The sequence below is a fragment of the Gorilla gorilla genome, chromosome 4 (genome assembly GCF_029281585.2).
Source record: "Gorilla gorilla gorilla isolate KB3781 chromosome 4, NHGRI_mGorGor1-v2.1_pri, whole genome shotgun sequence".
NCBI classification, from domain to species: Eukaryota; Metazoa; Chordata; class Mammalia; order Primates; family Hominidae; genus Gorilla; species Gorilla gorilla.
In genome coordinates this window covers 132,053,938-132,073,450 of record NC_073228.2, presented here as the reverse complement: position 1 = coordinate 132,073,450, position 19,513 = coordinate 132,053,938, and the positions used below count along the sequence as shown (strand labels likewise).

Here is a 19,513-nt window from a genome sequence, read left to right as displayed (position 1 = left end):
GCTCAACTGAAGCTTAATTTAGAATGTAAAAGAGCAAATGTAGTATCTTCTAGTAGTTATACACCTTTATATGTACCTTATATAAATAAATATGAACAGTGCCTACTTAATTTTAAAACTGTCTTTTTTAGTATATCTTAGAGATATAATAGCTGGATATAAAGTCACCCTATAAATTGCTTGCTTTCTTAAGATGAAGTTAACTCTTCCAGGATGAAACCTCCACAATTCTCTACCTCAAAAGCTTCGGTAGTATTCTAACAAAATTCTGACAAGTATTGAGTCAGATTTTGGCATTCAATACCAATGGATCCTGATCCTGTTTTGTGGATCAAAAAAGTAAGCTTATTTTCATTTGTAGCTTTGGGTAGAATACACTGGTAGTTTGTATTCATATCCTAGAATCGTGGAACAAAGGATGTGTGTTACTAATACACTATCATTTTGGGGAATGAGTTCCTGATCTGTGAGGACAGCAGCCACAAGGAAGGCTGCACAGCAGGAGGGGACAAATGCAGAGGCATTTACATTTTCCCTAATAGTTTCAAACTTTTACCTTGTCTAAGAAAAAATTAAAAGGTAGATTTAAGGAGGAAAAAAAATGGGCTGAGGTTCTTAATGCTATCATTTAACAGACCATGTTAAATGCCCATCATATAGGTAAAACAGGTCCATCACCATTGCCACCAGATTCCATACAGGACAATGAGACTTCGATCCTTAGGTATTCGACTACTACCAAAAAAAGTATGTCAAGTTGGTTAACCCACCAACATGTTGTATTTATTATCTGAACTAGATAAACTAAATAGTACTTTCTATTGAGCATATCCTAGAACTTGTACCATCTTTTCCCCAAAAGTTAAACATTAAACTACCATCTATTTCCTCTGGACCTACAAACTTCCTATAGGTACATAAACATAAGGAGGGAAGTATATCAAATGGATTTATCTTTTCTTCCTGGTGAGTGAACAACAAAAGCCTGCTAGCTCAAAGGTGAATGATGTTCCTGTTTTAAAAACTGTTGGATGGTCTGATGTTAGAAAATGTCACATACATAGTTGCCTTCAAATTCTCTTTTAGCTTTCCAAATAAGTGAGTAAACTGGCCTGAATAGTGGCTTGAGAATAAGGAAGATGACAAATCAAAAAATGGATATTTACATTTTGTTTTAAACCTATTAAGGCAGCCTGTAGCCAACCTATATTTCTAACTATAATTTGCCTTACCTGAACACACATTTACTGGGCGGACAGGTGTAAGTAATTTGGTCATTTCCAGATTGGTCATTTCCAATCTCTCCCAGCCATCTATCTTATGGATCAGCCAGCAGTGAATGCATAATAAAGAAATTCCTGGGGATAAAAGACCTGGGCTCTAGACCAATATCCTTCCTTGATTTACCCCATGACCTTGGAAAACTCCCCAAACTGCTCCAAGCTGCTTTCTCAAGAGTAAAAGAAATAAATAGCTGTCCTGCATATATACACACCTACAGTCATATTCAAATGAGAACATGAAAATGCTTTCTAAAACTCTAAATGAGCTTAGACAAAAATCTTTGGAAGGAAAGAATCAGATTATATTCAGGGACTATGAATCGCTTTTAATCTTCCAGTTTCCTCATTCACAAATGAGAGATCTGGCCCAAAGATAAAGCAGAATTAGAAAAGCTAGGTCACTTAAAAAAATACCATAATGAGCTGCAGCTCAGATGGTTCAGTCATACTGTGAGCATCAACAGTGATTATTGCAAAGGTTTAAGTATAGTGAACGACTTTTCCAGGGCGTGAATATTAAGGTAAAAGCTATTTTAAAAATTCAGAAATGAATGAAGCAATAGTTATCGAAATGAGATAAAACCACAAAGCTGGCAAAGACTTATTAAACAGATGTAAGAATGGACATTAAATAGGTTTAATGAATCCACTTCCTTTATTGCAGTAACCTCTGTACAAAGCAGCAACTGCAATACTCAAGGTTAAAACATTAGAAAAGCATTTGTGTGACAGGTATATTACAGTATTATCAAAATATTACATTTTCAAACTTAGCAGATAATCATCCACCAGAGCTTAAATCTTTAAATTATTTCCATAGTCTTAAAAAATATGTAATGTCAGAATGCATATAAAAAGAATGTAAAAGGAAACCTAAAATACAAATGGAATAATGTAACAAATAAATATTTGATTTCAGTAACTGTTAATAATCAGCTCAACACCACCATTCTCTCTAAACTCAATTTAATTCTTATAGGAATAATGAACTGTCAAATGCCATGGCATAATTATTTCCAAGCTATCACCAATGATTAGAACTAAAAAAAATTTGGCATAAAAAATCAAAATTCAGCATAAATAAAGCTATTTTTAGCTTCAACACTAGCTAGCATCTCTAAGAATTGTTGAAATAAGTACTATAACCTTGAAAATTTTCGACCTGGTGTCTAGTGTTAAGTGAAAGTAATGCATTTTTTTTAAGTGAAAAGCTTCTTACATTATTTCACAGACAGTATTACCCACCCCACATTATGAATAGTTAGATATATTTTATGTACTTTATACACACATGTATGACGCATGACATTTGGTTCCTGTAGTACAGATCACAATGTTGTTTTCCTGAATGGGAAAAACTTAAAAAAAAAAAAAAAAAGGTAAGTGTACCTGTGCACATTTAAAGATAGCAGCACTCAGTCCATGCCCTATTATCCATCTTAAAAGTTCACACATTATTGTTTACTGAATAATATAATATTTCTACTGTCTTTACCCCCAAACATTGCAAAACCTGCAATGGAACAATGCTGTGAGTTATAATGTAGAAATTTTTTTTTTTTTTTTTAGAAAATCAGTTACTTCATTTTCTTAATATTCTGAATTCAAGTTATCAGATCTGTATACCTAGCTCATACTCATGAAGCAAAAATGCTGCACACCACTGAAAATAATAACGTTATAGATGTCTATCAAGATTCATGAAAACCAGCCAGGCGCAGTGGCTCGCACCTGTAATCCCAGCACTCTGGGAGGCTAAGGCGGGTGGATCACAACGTCAAGAGATAGACACCATCCTAGCCAACATGGTGAAACCCTGTCTCTACTCAAAATACAAAAATTAGCTGGGCATGGTGGTGTGCACCTGTAGTCCCAGCTACTAGGGAGGCTGAGGCAGGAGAATCGCTTGAACTGGGGAGGCGGAGGTCGCAGTGAGCCGAGATCACGTTACTGCATTCCAGCGTGGCAACAGAGCGAGACTCCGTCTCAAAAAAAAAAAAAAAGGATTCGTGAAAACCTGCATAAATTTTCCACCACAGAAACTTGTATCAATTAACCCACTTAACAGTATTTTAGGCGAAGTATTCTCCATTTTTGAACTGGAAAATTGTGTGAAATTACAGCATGCCCTTCAAATGATCACCTTTGTTCTCTATGAAACCTGTATCTGTTAATCTGATTTTGAACTTATGTTTACTTAAACCAAAGTTTGCCTAATGAATCTTGATCACTTTAAAATGCAAAATACCGGCAACATAAATTTCATTATATATACACATATGCATCTGTGTATGCATATTACATATATATACACACACACACACACAAATATGTAGACATAAATCCCTTGAAATGTTTTCAGGAAATCCTTCCTTGAATTATAAATGAAAAACTTCACATTAATAATTTCATATAAAGCTTTTAGTAACAGTACATATGCACTGTCAAAATTTTACTAGACTATCATGTCAAAACAGACATTTCAAAAGCACAAACTGGCAGTTTTTCTTAACAAAAGTTTTAAAATATTAAGAATGGATTAAATTTTAATATTCAGAATAATCTGTTCAAACCTGAGTGTATTAAGACTAAGTGTACTTGACAATTGAATGAATTAAGCCTAAAAACATTTCTCTAAGAAACCAGTGGTCCATTTAACCATTTGATGAAACATTATTTTAATGACTTATAAAGGATAGTATAGTATACTGAAATTCCACTTAAATACTGAAATATTCTACTAAATGACATTGTTTTGTCTAAATTTCCTCCAGAAAAATCTGTTAGCATTTCTTAAAAGTCCCTCAGATTTGAGGGAAATTCTAAATTAGGACAGTTTTCTCTCCAAATAAATATAAATGATCTTGAGTATTTTTGTTTAAAGAATGACGTGATTTTTAAGCATGGTATATAGAAGTATGGGATGAATCTTCAATCTTCCCTAAGGTTTCAATAAATAATAATATAGTAATAATAGCCAATCACAGGGGTTAAAAAGGTATTTGGGGGGCTTTTTTTCCTAGCTCTATATTCACATATACTCATATAAACCTTACCATGGGGTTACTTTTTGGTTACCATTTCCCCTTCCCCATTTTTTATTAACCTGCCCTAATTCTCACCTTTAATATCTAACAGATACCTTTATAGAATTAACAAAACACATACAGTACTCAACACTAAATGGTCAATGGAAGAAGACAAGCAGTGTTCATTTTGTTTTAAAGTGGAAGAGACTAGAAATAAAAACAGTTGAAGGCAAAGTTTGACATTCTATAAATTTATAAAAGAGGATATATGGATGAAATTTGGTTAATTTCAGAAGGCACCTCAAGGCTAAAGGCTTTTTGTACTTCTTTCATCAATCAAAAAGTTAACACGCTTTTATTGCTATTCAAGTAGCAAAGGAAAACTACTCTCACAAACTTCAGTTCAACAGAGAAGAATCACCATTAAGATTGAGATATGGAATTGACTAAAACCGAAATCTCCATACACGTTATCAATGGAGCAACTTTCCTGTGTGCTTTCAAATTAATGAAATCGTGAAAGAAAAGTCACCATTTGCCATTGTGATGTTAATGTGTCATTGAAGATTTCAGTTACTACACTAGGCACTGAAGTACCATTCTGGAGGGCTGTCCACTGTACAGAACATTTATGAATAGAAGGTAAGGACACTCTGATGATTCCCACGAACTAGGAGGATTGGTGGTAGGTCCTTAGATAGAGCTTCTAACCATGCCATGTAGAGAGCACTAGACACAGCACCTTTTCGTGCAACTGGGAGACTCCTGGTATCAAAAAGAGAAAAAGAAAAAAAAAAACCCTGAGCAATGCATTTACAGAATAAAATGTAGCAAAAATTATAAAGTAGATTACAATAACAGTTACTGTAAATTACTATAATTACAGAATATTTCTGAGTGCAGGAGAATTCTGCAAATAGAATAACAACCACAGTTGTGTTGCTTAGCGATGGAGACGCATTTCTCAGAACTTATTGTCAGGCAATTTTGCCCTTGTGAAAACATCATAGGAGTACTTACACAAACCTAGATGGTATAGCCTACTACACACCTAGGCTATATTACACAGCCTGTTGCTCCTAGGCTACAAACCTGTATAGTACATTACTGTAGTGAATACCACAGGCAACTGTAACACGATGGTAAGCATTTGCATATCTAAATATAGAAAAGATACAGTAAAAATATGTTTGTTTGTTTTTTTTTTTAAGAGAGATGGGGTCTTAATACATTGCCCAGGCTGGACTCAAAACTCCAAAACTCCAGATCTCAAGCAATCCTCCCACCTCAGTCTCCCAAGTAGCTGAGACTACAGGTGCACACCACCGTGCCCAGCTTAACATATGGTATTATAATCTTATGGTACCACCATCATACATGCATATATAAAAGACTATAATCTTTCAACAAAAGATTTTTCAAAATTTGTTCATAAGAACAGTAAGTATTTCTATAAACCACAGTACCTCTGATATCTAACACTAAATCCTAGGTTTCCCCTTCTTTAATAAGAATAGAATTCTTTTAGGTGAAAGGTATGTTTACTATCAAAATTTAGAAAACAGAAGCTATATATGGATAAATGCGATTTTTATCTTCTCTTATCTCAGTTTTAATTTCTATTTATGGATGGTGGCAGCAGTGACCAATTGCTGTATAGTTTTTCTCTAAATTTCTATGTTTTGGTGTCTTTTCCATTTACAGGTATTTGATTATCATCAGCAAAAGTTGAAACTTTTTGATTTATTGAATGTTGTTAAACTAACAATCTTTTGGTAGTTTTTTTCATTACTTGGCTTTTTTTGTGGGGGAGAGGCCTGAGCTTTCCTATCTAAGGACACATGTTTCAGAACTCAGAAAATGTGGGTTCAAAGAATAGCTAACCTAGTTCAGTAGAGGAAGAGCCAAAGTAGGCATTTAGTATGATATTTAACTCAAGGACAATGTGTCTGTATGTAAAATTTGTGTGTTGGAAACATAAGAATGGGGATCCAGATAGGAATCACTATTCAAGTTTAATCTGCCAAATAACATTTTTGGATTATTTTCAAGAGGAAGCTGTCCGGGGCCCAAATTTTAACGTAGGACCCTCCTATCCACACGTGCTTAACAGCTATGCTGTAGTGTTTACAAAGATAAGGAATTTTAAAAAGGTGAGAAGAAGGGTAAACAAAAGGTTCCAATATAACCTACTATGATAAAAAGATTACTTGGGATTCATATAAGCATAAGGTTAAAGTTTTTGTCTTTCTCCATATGCTTAAAGCATAGTATATTTTTACAAGTTTGTTTTTTCCTCCTTATAACCACTAAGTCAATATGGGTGTTATATAGATATGTACTTGGAATAGAAATTAATTCAAAGCATATTATCATAAATTAGCAAGAAAATCTTTATAAAGATATTACTTACATGACAATAATATTAGCTGTGCTTGAATGTTCCTTTAATAACTCATTTAACCTGATCTGCCGGTATGTCTGAAATGAAACAGGACAGTCATTCCTAGACCATGTAGAAATAAGAATTTAGCATGGTTCATAAAACTATAAGGAGACAAAAAGAAACTGAAATGAATTTTCGTGTAATAAAAATATCTGTAGTCTTTTTTTTTTTTAAAATGCTTTCCACTAACCTCAAATAAATCTATTTTAAGGTAGAGTTCATTTATACAACTGACCCTCCTATATCAAATTGAAGTTCTTGGTTTTCATGTCTTTTATTATATAAAAGATTAATGAAAAGGAAGCAGAAGAGAATACCTTGGTCTTATAAAGTTCAAGCTCATTATCTGTTATTCGCCATGGTTCATCTTCTTTCATTTTATCTGCAATATCTTGCTCTTTATCATCTTCATGAAGTCTGTATGGCTCAATCATTTCCTCAAAAGCTATAATACTTTAAAAAACAGAAAGAATACTGACAACTAATCTTATTTTAAGTTACATAACAGGAAGATCTTAAATATTAAACTGTAACTTGCAAAGTTAGTGCCTCTCATTTATTATGCTCCTCTCCATACCCCAACCATAATAATCAGTTTGGCAATTTATTTCAAAAACAGCAATTTCTAGTCTCTCAAACTGATGAGAAAATTAGAACCCATATGGACAACACAGATTGTGCATCCCTAATCTGAAATCCAAAATGCTTCAAAATCTAAAACTTTCTAAGCACCAATACGATGTCTAATGGAAATGCTCAGTGGAACATTTTAAATTTCTGATTTTTGGATTAGCGATGCTAAACCAGCAGGTATAATGAAAATATTCCAAAATTTAAAAAAAAATCTGAAATCTGAAACACTTTTGGTTGATCCCAAGCATTTGGGATAAGGAATCTCCAACCTGTAATAAAATTGCATTTTTAACTGCTAAAGCTGATCTCACTGTATCTACCCCTCCTCCCCTTATGGCCATTTTCTCTCAGCCTAAATAAATTTTACCATAGTAGCTAACATGATCCCTTTGAGCAATAAGTCAAATTGTGTTACTACTCTGCTCAAAACACCCAAAGGCTTTCCCAGTTATCAATGAATAAAAGTGATGTAAAAAAATGTACTAGAACATTTTGAAGGGGAAAAGGGCAGACACTAAAAATGTAAGGAAATGCAAAATTAATTTCTACATCCAAAGATACTTAACAGTAAAATAACATGAATGGCATTCTAATCCTCTATGAACATGAAAAATATTTTTCAGTATCAAATCTAGTATGAAGCACCCAGTATACACTGTTTTACAATAAAAGCAATCTCACCCTGATTACAACCTTACAAATTGTACCTTACTATTTTCTATCTAAAAGGAATTCTTTATATCAGCTTCATACTGATTCAACATTAATCTAAGAATTAAAATTATATCAGGTAAAATAAATACAAATATCATTATAACAACCTGTATATACCATTTTCAGGTGGAATATTCCAAAGTCTTTGCTAGAAGAATTCTGAATGCAACTATTGCAGGCAAATGTTTAGATTTTCCTATTTTAGCAATAAAACAAAACAGTGGAAAGTAATAGGTATGTAGAGCAGGGACTGAGTGGTTATAACGACTGTAAGCAGGGGCAATGGAAATGAACCACCTTTCAGAAATCACATGTAAAGCTGTAATTTAAATCCTCTCTGAATATTGAAAACTCTTTAGACTTTCTTTAATATCTGATATATGCATGCCAACTATCAATGCTAGATTTTTTAAAATATTGACTTCACATGTAACTAACAACAGGAAAAAAATCTCTGGGTTTTAATTAAGTTGAATCTGTGTCTGAGCAGGCCATCTGTAAAGGGATCAGAAATTTGTAGAGTAACTTACTTTTCTTTCTTTGGTTTGGTATTGATATCTCCTAGGACCATGATATCAGAAAAGTCTATCCGGAACTTGCTAAGCAAAGTAGCCATCCTACAACAAAAATAAATAGAATTAAGATACAAGTATTTTCATTCTATATTGGGCTGAATCCATATATCTAAAAAGCATGATTTATAGAAAAAGTCAGTCTATCATATGCTAAACAATATCCATTTGAATTAATTCACACCATTCATTCACAAAGTAGACTTAAATTCACTGAGTACTTTACTTTCTGAGTAATCACTGAGTATTTTACTTTCTCTGAATCTCTCCTTAGTACTGAGTAATGGACAAAGACATTAATAATAAAATTTAAATGGAAGCTAATGTTTCTTAAGTTAATTTTAGTCAAACTATATTGATAAGTACATAAATTTCAGTAAAAACTAGTAGACAAATATTTAATTATTTTTGGATTATTCTTCCATCCAAGAACACTTATCTCAGGGCCCAAATATGACCTGTGGGCCATACTGAAGATATAGTTGATGGCAGATTAAGTTCATAGCATTTTGGGGAAAGAGGGAACTGGGACAGGATGTAGAAAAGGATCAACAACAAGCCTGATTTTCCAGTAAATACCTTTCTGAAGGCTTAGCTGGCAATGAAACATTGGTGGCAACAACAGAACAGGCGAAGTGCACATATACACAAAAAGCAATTAACAAAATGCAATTTTATTTGTAATAAAAATGTTTTTAAATTGAGATATGAGAAAACAGATCTGCTATAGGTTTGACTATTAAATTTATTATTAGTATTTCTTGCATAATTCACTATTTGAAATGAATAAACAGTTGAATTCCAGGATCTATCAATTAAGTGGCTACTATAAAACATGCTAAACAGGGCCCACAAAACTTAAATAAGACAATAAATATAATACCGGCCATAATGTGATGAGTGGTAGGTATAAAAGTATATTGTGATTCCAGAAGGAAACATAACAACTAGATGGGGGGTAAGTGGGGGGAAAATAGGAAAGGCACTATGAAGGACTGAGCTGGGTTTTAAAGAATGCAGTATTTAAAGAGATAAAAGGAGAGGCAAGTGAAGAGCTATTTACAGGAGAGAGATGAGAGGAGGCAAAGGAGTAAAAGCCTGAAGTCACATGCATGTTTAGAGCATAGGGAAAAGTGCACTGAAATACTGGGGGAAACAGAAGAATAGAAAGGGAATGAGAGGACAGACTGTCAAGGGCCTTGACTGCTACATTATAACAATTAGATTTTCTATGGCAGGTAGCAGAGAAGTCGTTTATTTATTTTGGGTAGAGGAATCATATGGTCAAAACTCTGCTTTCTGAAAAATAAAACTGGGTTTCAATTCTTCTGAGTACCCATGTCTTACCTTTGACCCATAATGTGTACAATATACATATTAATTAGGTTGAAGATTATGCATATTATGTACTCTGTACAATATACATGTTACAGGTCAAAGACAAAACAAGAGTACTTAGAGAGCAGGAGAGAAATACTGAAACAAGAACTAGAATCGTGACAGTATAGATGGAAAGAATCGGATAGATGACAATGGCATCCTGCATTTTGTTGTCTAGAAGTCTACAACAAAATTTATCTCATACATAAATATGTAACGTTTGTGCATTTTCTCCCTGATTAAAAGAAAAAAGTTGCTTAGCATTTTAATGTTACAAGTATTTAAGAAGGACCTTCTAAAATGCTAGTATGTTAAAAAAAATTATATCTAAGTAAAATTAAGTATTTACTAGTTAAACATGAAGACTAAAGAGAACAAGTTTATATTTAAAATTTTTAACTTCAGTAAAGAACAAAGCAAGATAATAGACATTTTCTGGATTGTCTAAATTTTATCCTATCAAATTTATACTGTAGCAATGAAGTGCTAATAGATTCATGCCCTTCAATGTGAAATAAACTTACGCTCTCCGGTCATGGTCTATTCTGTTTATCTTTCCACCAATGAATACTCTGATCTTACAGTCTTTCCATTTTTTCTTGGTCGTCAGAAGGTAAGGTATCAATAAGGTCAAACCTGAATTATAAAAATGTAATAAATCATTTACTAAATGAGAATTTCTTAATCAGGAACATCAATTTAGTCTCGAAAAACATGTTTACTACAACTCCATATGAAACAAAAATCTTCTTTCTGTCCTTCCTTGATAATTCAGTCAAAAAGCCATTAGCAGACCTGAGAAACAAGGGATTCCTAACGGAGTCTGATCCCATTCAAGGAAGGTGGCCAAATGGGATAGTGGCCTGGTAAGGTCGAGATTAGTCACATACAACAGGATTGAGAAAATAAGTATAATTATTGACCTTAGCAGGAGCCATGTTTAACACTGAAATTAGAAAGATGAAAAGGCAGAGAAGCTGGACTGAAATTGGTTTTTGATCTCCATTTATATCTCCACAGACACACACACAAGGAGTTCCTGGCTCTGTCCATGGAGAAGGCCTGGGAGCAGTGACACTCCAGTAGACACAAACATATCCAATGCCCTGATCTTTGTTTCTAAACACTATGATTCAGTAAAAGGAACCAGCATTCCTTGGAAAGGGTTACTTTCGTGGCTGTGAAGGGAAAGTGCAAAACAATAAAACTGAGCCTGGAACATCTTCTTGTATTAGAAAATAACCCAAAAGAATGGGCTGGGCGCAGTGGCTCACACCTGTAATCCCAGCACTTTGGGAGGCCGAGGTGGGTGGATCACGAGGTCAGGAGATCGAGACCATCCTGGCTAACATGATGAAACCCCATCTCTACTAAAAATACTAAAAAATTAGCTGGACTTGGTGGCAGGTGCCTGTAGTCCCAGCTACTCGGGAGGCTGAGGCAGGAGAATGGTGTGAACCCGGGAGGCGGAGCTTGCAGTGGGCCAAGATTGCGCCACTGTACTCCAGCCTGGGTAACAGAAAAAGACTCAGTCGCAAAAAAAAAAAAAAAAAAAGGAACAATTGGGACATGATAAATGGAAACAAATGAGCCTAAGGAGGATTCTGCTGGCGAAATATGGGACAATTGGAACATCAAAACAAATGAAAGTAACACATTATATCCTGGCATAGTTTGGATATCAGCCCCTACCCAAATCTCATGGTGAACTGTAATTAATCCCCAATGCTGGAGGTGGAGCTTAGTGGGAGGTGTTTGGATCATGGGGGTCAGTCCCTCAAGGTTTGGTGCTTGTCTTTGTGATAGTTCTCATGAGACCGGGTGATTTAAAAGTGTGTGGCATCTCTGTCTCCTCTCTATGTCTCTCTCACTCCTGCTTTCATCATGTGATGTGCCTGTTCCTGCTTTGCCTTCTGCCGTAAGTAAAAGCTCCCTGAGGCTTCTCCAGAAGCTGAGTGATGTCAGGACCATGCTTGTGTGGTCTGCAGAATCGTCAGCAGATTAAACCTCTTTTCTTTAGAAACTACCCAGTCTCAGGTATTTCTTCAAAGCAACACAAGAACAGTCTAATACATATCCCACTGAATATCAATAAAATAGGAATCAATGAGTCCACACTGACAGAAATAAAGAGCTCTTCCTTACAATAAAATGCCAACTAATAAATGAGGAAGAAATGATGGAATAGGAGAATCATCATTTGGCAACCACAACAATAACAATACATTCAGGCAGAAACATCAATGGATCCTAAAGATAGTGGTGAAGGCTGCAAGAATAGTGTATTTACATAGTCTCAGAGTAATCCCTCTGTGCCATCCCCAATACCTGTAATTATAAAGGGGGGTGGGGTAACTTTTCAGTGAATACATGTGGTGAAAATCATATATTACTCAATGGTTAATTTCACCAGTGAAGGTACAAATCAACATCCTGTGCCACCTGATGAGATGTAGACAGAAGAGCACAGCATCACTTCTGTGATATTTCTGCCAAAGATAGATAACCTAAAACTAATTATAATAAAACATTAACTAGCACTTCAAATTGGGTTATGGTCAACAAAATGGTTCATATTAAAAAAAAGTTAAGGTCATGAAGCTCAAGGAAATACTACTGAACAACCTCCGCATTAGGGATACTGAAGAGACCAGACAACTAAATGCTGTGTCTGATTCTGAAATTAATCCTTTTGCTTTTGGGAATGCTGGCAAAATTTGAATGGGGTCCACAGGTAAAGAGTGCATGTCATTTCTTACTATTCTCACAATGTCAGTAAATTTAAAATCATTTTAAGAAAATTAACAACCTTACCTCCATCATCAAAAAGCCACCAGACATCAATAGTATTCTTTCCTTGTTTTTTCTGAAACTGTGTACTAGCTTCAAGAAGCTTTTGGTCAGCTACATTTAAAGGCACAATAGGGCCTTTGGATTCTAAAGGATTAAGCAAAATATAAAATGTAAGCAAAGTAAATATTAAAGTCCATTTTGCTGAATTCCTATCGTTTCCTAATGTTTGTATATTCAGATGTTTATACTACAGATAATTCAGACAATTGTATACGGCATCTACCATAAACTTTCAGTTGTTTATAATAAAAGTATACTTTATAAATGGCTAGAGAGAAATAACTCTTTACAATAGCTAAACTAATCCAAATCATCTGCCCACTTACTAATATTTTCAAGCATTCTGAATGAATGTAAGAGAAATCATAAATAACAATCAAAAAAATTACAGTGAGCTGCTAGATTTTGTTTTGAAAAGCTGTTTTAGTCAAACTGGACAAATCAAGTTTATACCTGTTCTGTGAAACTATTTCTTTGGTAATCTGGTATCTCAATAATTTAAAGCTCAAAACTTTTTAAAAGACAAAGTTGTTATCTGCAATATAAATGAAAGATGGGAGTTGAAGACATACTAACACATTCTTACAATTATCACAGTGAAACCTTAGTCTAAGGAAAGACTTCTCATTTTTACCTATGTTTTGTCCCCAATATGTGGCACCCAATTCTAAAGCCATATAACCACATCTTTCTCTGAACCACAGAAAGACGGTGGGAGCTCCTTGGAAGGGCACCCATCTGCTGCAGGTCTGAGAACAATACACCAAGGAGTTCCCATTTATATTCCCAGGAGTTAAAACAAAACAAAAAACAGCATTGATTCTGTGAGCAAGCAAATGACTATCATGAAACTCCTACACCAAAATTTTAAAAGCAGAAATCCATACGAGGACATCTGATCACTTCTGTAGAATGTCACTTTTCATGCTGCTGTGATATATGCAAACATGACAAATGATTTTGCACGATGAAATAATATGGCTACCAAACCACACTGCTCCATAACTCTCACCTCTATCTCCTTCTCATAAAATTCATGTATGTTGACATGACTGTGTATCTCCCAAACGCAGCACGACTGTGAGAAATATTGTAATTTTTGAAATGAAAAATACATTAGTATCAAAATTGAGGACTTGGCTGGGTACAACTGATGGTAAAGAATGCAAGTGACACTGCAAATAAAACCTATTTCAGTGTCCCTACTTATCATCTAAACCATGCAGTTTAAATTAAAAAAAATTAATACCGGCTGTCTGGGTCTAATATTTCAGAAATGCTGTGATAATAGAAAAGAATTTGTGATATAACTCCATTTCCTGAGAATATTTAACTTTTTAGTTAGACTAATAATAATTTTTCTAATCTGCATTTATAGAACTGTAACATTACCTCACCATGGAAATAAAAACCAAGGTTAAAAAAAAGGGAATAAGGTTGGAGTTAAAGTTTACAGTATGAAAAAGGGGTTAAAATAAAATGATGAAAAATGCCTGCCTTTTTTCAACAGTGGTTGAGTTGCAGTCTTGCCATCCTCTTCCTCAACTAGATTATGTTTAAAAAACACAAAAATATGTTAATTGCCTTTATATTAATAAAATAAAAATGTAATCAGAGCACATTTATAAACAAAATATAATATGAAGCAGCAGTCCACTGAAAAATAATCAAGACTGAAGATTAATATTTTCTGCACTGAGTGTTGAAGCTTTTAAAAAGCAAACATATTTGAGACCCCTCCCCTACAGGATGACTAACACCCCTACATTTAATTTCTGTAAAATTACTTTTTAAATTTCAGCATAATTTTAAAATTTTTACACTTTCATACTTGAAATAAGTTGAGAAGATGTTGAACTGTGGCTTATAGGTATAAATATGACATTAAACATTGATATTGCAGATAATACATAAATTTTAAACATGCCATCACTGCAAATAACTGAACAGCAATTTTAGAAACATTTAATGGATATTTGTTGTTTGTAAAAAATTAATCACACTTGAAATATTAAGAAATTTGATCAGAGACATAAGTATTTTGCTTTATATAAAATGCCAGGTTATACAGGAGTGATTTTTCTCACATATATAAATTTATATATGTATGTATATATGTGTGCATTAATATTTATCCATTTATATTTAAAAATATCTACAAATATTTATCTGGCATTAACAATTTTCCTAATCTCATTTTGGTCGCTTAATACAAGCTTGTATTAAAATATTTGTTTATGGCATATAAAACTCTGGACTTAGGAAAGAGTATACTGCAGTGGGCTCTGGAGTTAGGCTGCAAGATTGCAATCTTACCTCTACATTTATATTCCCAGGAGTTAAAACAGCTGAGTGAACTTTCATTACTGAACTTGCTTTTCTCATTTGTCGAAAGAGGTATTAGTACCTACCTCTTAAGCTTGTTATACTAATGCAAGTATTAATGCACTGAACTCTGGGCCTGGCAGAAAGTATTTGAAGGGTGTTCTTTTTGACTTCTTGCATGATGTATGCTTCAATAACCAAGACAGACACAGCTAAATACTGTGGATTTATAACAACTACACACTAATGTCTCTAATTCTGAAGACTTTTTAAAATGTATAAACTTTTCTATAGTATCTATGCTGTTGACTGAGAATAACTGACTAAACAGAAAATAAACACAAAATAAAGCAAACACTAATTTCTTAAACTTGTAATGGAAAAAGAATCATTAGATTTAATATTATAGCATTCAATATTGTTCTTATAAAGCAGACATTTAATGGCATTTGTCTTTGATAATAAAAATTGTAACTACGGATATGCTGCATTTGTTTAAAAGATTTCAGAAATGTCAAGGAAATCTTGACATTTAACAATTATAAAGTAAGTTAAAGGCATTTAGATTTTTACAATAAAAAGGTAAGTAGAAATGTACTGACCCAGTTTCCTGTTCTATAAAAATAATGATTTCATAAGATCGTAACATATATTAATTAGCTAATGTATGGGTAACATCCATTATAATGTTGGGTGCACGGAGTAGATGCTTGATATGTATTTCTTCTTACCCTCCCATTAAACTTCACCTATTAATTCCCAACAGATTCTGTAGAAAAAGAATGTTTGAAGCAAAAGAAAAAAACAAAAAAGAGGAAATGAAAGAATGTATAGTGTAAACTAAAATAAATGCTGGAATACAGGAACAGTTATCAGAATCAGTTTATAGAATTTTGAGGAAAAACAAAATAAATTATAATCAAGCCAGCAAAGAACTGAAAAGGTAAATGGGTGTGAACTAAACCTTACTAATACTCTAAGCCAACAAGGTAAATGAGAAGGAAAGAAATAAAAAGCAACATTACTGCTTCTAAATAATATAGAAGAGATAAACTGTACAGAGACATGATTGGTCCAAGGTTACAATTTCAGAAAAAGAATGGGAAATATTTTGCAGGAATCAAAAGTATGTTATAGTTTGATGATTCACAGCGCAGATTATTTTCTTGTTGCGTGTCAGCTGGGAATAGGACAGATGGAGATACTAGACTGAACAGAGGTAGGAGAGTGAGGGTGGGAGAGTAAGATTTGGAAGTCATCCCTCTTTTCTTCTCAAACATGACACACAGATTTGTGGATGAAATTATGTGAAAGTCATGAGTTTGTTACTTTAAAATGACCATGTTCTTTCCAAATTCAGATTTAACTTATGCTTCAAATTAAAATGTTTTATTTAAAGCAACTATAAATAAAAACACAGAAGCCATATTAGTAAATAACTAGCACGGTTTCTGTTTGATGATCTACTCTAATACCTTACACAGCTAGTCATTTTGTAGCCATTTTTGAAAGCCATAAATTTTACCTGACCAGCTAGAAATGACCAGTACAAGTTTGAGAACAGGTTATTTTTATAAGACATATTATATAATTAAAAATATTTCTCCCAAATTAAAACATTACTATTAATAAGACTTATTGTTTGAATGAAAATTACCTTTGTGTGTAATTGGTTTTTCACTGAGTGGTTTGGAAGTATCTAAATCGGACTTTTTACTATATTCCACACTTACTACCACATCCTTGGTGCCAGGAGATTTCTCTTGTGATGACAATAATTCTTCTGTAGACAGAAAATTATTTAAAATAGTATCTAAGTCATATTTTAACTGTTAAATAAGGCATTATGGTTTAGTAATTAAACTATTATGAAAAAATAAGTTTATTATAAATGGCTTCTTATTTAAACAACTATGATAATCTGTTTGAAATGACTATTCATTTAAATACATAAACCACAACTAGGTTACAGGTTGAATATCCTGATCTGAAAGTCTGAAACTTTTTACATGCCTAACATGATGCTCAATGGAGCATTTCAGATTTGGGATTTCTGGATCAGAGATGCTCAACTAGTAAGTACTATGTAATGCAAATATTCCAAAATCAACCTCTCCCCGTCCAAATTCTGAAACCCTTCAGGTTCCAAGCATTTTGGATATCCATACACAAACTGTATTTGAATTACGAGCTGGAGAATCAGTAATGAGTACAAGTCATAGGACAGTAGAATCTGGTAGACAGTAATACATAGTATGTGAATCAATTCTCTCTAAATCAATTACATAAAAAATGTAAAATGTAACAACTGTCCATAGATACGTAAGATGACAGACAACACTGAAAAACTCTACCCACTCTATAAAACCAAGACCACCAAATAGAGTCTTCCTAAGTTCATGGTGAAAGTACCATTTCTCCATTTTAAAGTAGTTTTTCTTCATTTTCTCTTTTTGTCAGAGTTAGTAAAGATTTAGTTTCCACCATACAAACATGTATCACAAAGACAAATATAATATAAAATTGATAGTATGTCCATAATCCTCATCACTTATTTGCGTAAATGAAGGGAAACAAAAGAAGCTACATGCCAGCACTATGCTAAGAGCTCGCAGGCCTTAATCTTCTTTTTAATCTTAACAACCAACCTGTAAGGTAAATACATTTTAACAGATAAGGAAACTGAGGCTTGGAAGTCATCAAATTTGCCTAGGCTACACAACATCTAACAGAAAAGGCTGATATTTTTAAAGCAGATTTGCCTGACTCCAATGCCTATGATCTTAATTCCTATGCCCAAATTCCTGTTTTAAAACTTAATGATGAATAATAAGGCATTCAAAAACATTTCACAATGATTATAAATACATGAAAATACTTTTTAAAAGTTTCAATCACATTCAAACTTCAGTAAATGATAGAACTATATAATTTATTCGTCAAACTGATACGTGAAAGGGAACACTACTATTTATGTTGAGTTAACAGGTATAAGTTAGGCACTCTAAACCTCAATTCTGGTAGAGCAAGAAATAATTGAAATAGTATTTTGCCAAACCTACTCCAGACTGCTGAAAATGCATATTTGGTTACATGGATAAAGACCTCAAACTGCTTTTTTCAAAACTGCAGACTGCCCTTAAAGGGGTAAAGAGAGGGAAGATTAAAACAGTTTAAATACAGAAGCAGATACCTCTTACGTATTTAGGCTTAGCTCATTCTGATGATTTGGTTAATTAATTGATAGGGGTAATATGTTATATATGTAAATTTTCTTAACCTTATAATTTCTTAAAGTACCAGAAAATCTTCAAAGGATATAAAAATCTTCACAGTTTTTTTTGTTTGTTTTTTGTTTTTTTTGTATTTTTTGAGTCTTGCTCTTGTCACCCAGGCTGGAGTGCAAAGGAGCAATCTCGGCTTACTGCAGCCTCTGCCTCCTGGGTTCAAGCAATTCTCCTGCCTCAGCTTCCCAAACATCTGGGATTACAAGCATGTCCCACTAATTTTTCTATTTTTAGTAGAGACGGGGCTTCACCATGCTGGTCAGACTGGTCTCAAACTCCTGACCTCTGGTCATCCACCCACCTCAGCCTCCCAGCATGCTGGGATTACAGGCATGGGCCACGGTGCCCAGCCATAGTTTTTATAAAGTTGGCAAAAGTAGTAATTATACCTTACTTAGGCTTTAATCTTCACTTTCAAAAATGCTTTAAAAGTTACACACTATATTATTATTTACATACCATTCTTGACATGTCAAAATTATACAGTAATGATGGGAGACAAAGTACATAGTGGGAGGTAGAAAGGGGGAACACATAGGGAGACCTCTGTAGTGACAGAACAGTTCTGTATCTTTATTGCAATGGTGGTTACACAAATGAACACATAAGTGGCACACAACTACACAACCACATACAAGTCTTTGTAAAACTGCTGAAATCTGAAAAAGGTCTGTGGATTGTTCTAATGTCAATTTCCTGGCTTGGATATAGTACCTTAGGATAAGGCAAGATGTTATCATTGGGGGAAACTGGATGAAGGGTACAGAGGACCTCTCTACTATTTTTTGCAACTTCTTGTGAATCTATAAATATTTTTAAATTAAAAAATGTTTTTAAAAAATTTATTAGGTCTGCTGAAGATAGAAAACGTTATGACAAACTTTAGGCTTCTATCAATATGACTCTGTACAAAGCATACTTTCATAAATATGAAAATGTCTAATGGTTTAGTGGTCACTTAAAAAGTTTTCCTCAGGCTATTTTATTTATG

The 19,513-nt window shown here is 33.7% G+C and overlaps 1 protein-coding gene across 2 annotated transcripts in view; it reads right to left on the bottom strand.

Annotated features, from left to right (window-relative positions):
- Window positions 1-1,915: 1,915 nt before the first annotated feature.
- The window catches only part of SLC12A2 (solute carrier family 12 member 2), a 105,915-nt gene continuing 88,317 nt past the window's right edge, over window positions 1,916-19,513 (bottom strand). The window contains exons 20-27 of one of the 2 annotated variants that reach the window (XM_031011045.3): window positions 16,893-17,018; window positions 14,408-14,455; window positions 12,872-12,994; window positions 10,582-10,693; window positions 8,636-8,722; window positions 7,076-7,211; window positions 6,726-6,793; window positions 1,916-5,077 (exon numbers count right to left, since the gene is read on the bottom strand). In XM_031011045.3, the coding sequence (XP_030866905.1) occupies window positions 4,942-5,077; window positions 6,726-6,793; window positions 7,076-7,211; window positions 8,636-8,722; window positions 10,582-10,693; window positions 12,872-12,994; window positions 14,408-14,455; window positions 16,893-17,018 (836 nt within the window). In that variant the 3' untranslated portion in view covers window positions 1,916-4,941. The remainder of the gene's footprint in view (window positions 5,078-6,725; window positions 6,794-7,075; window positions 7,212-8,635; window positions 8,723-10,581; window positions 10,694-12,871; window positions 12,995-14,407; window positions 14,456-16,892; window positions 17,019-19,513) is intronic. The other variant, XM_031011046.3, reaches the window with a different exon arrangement.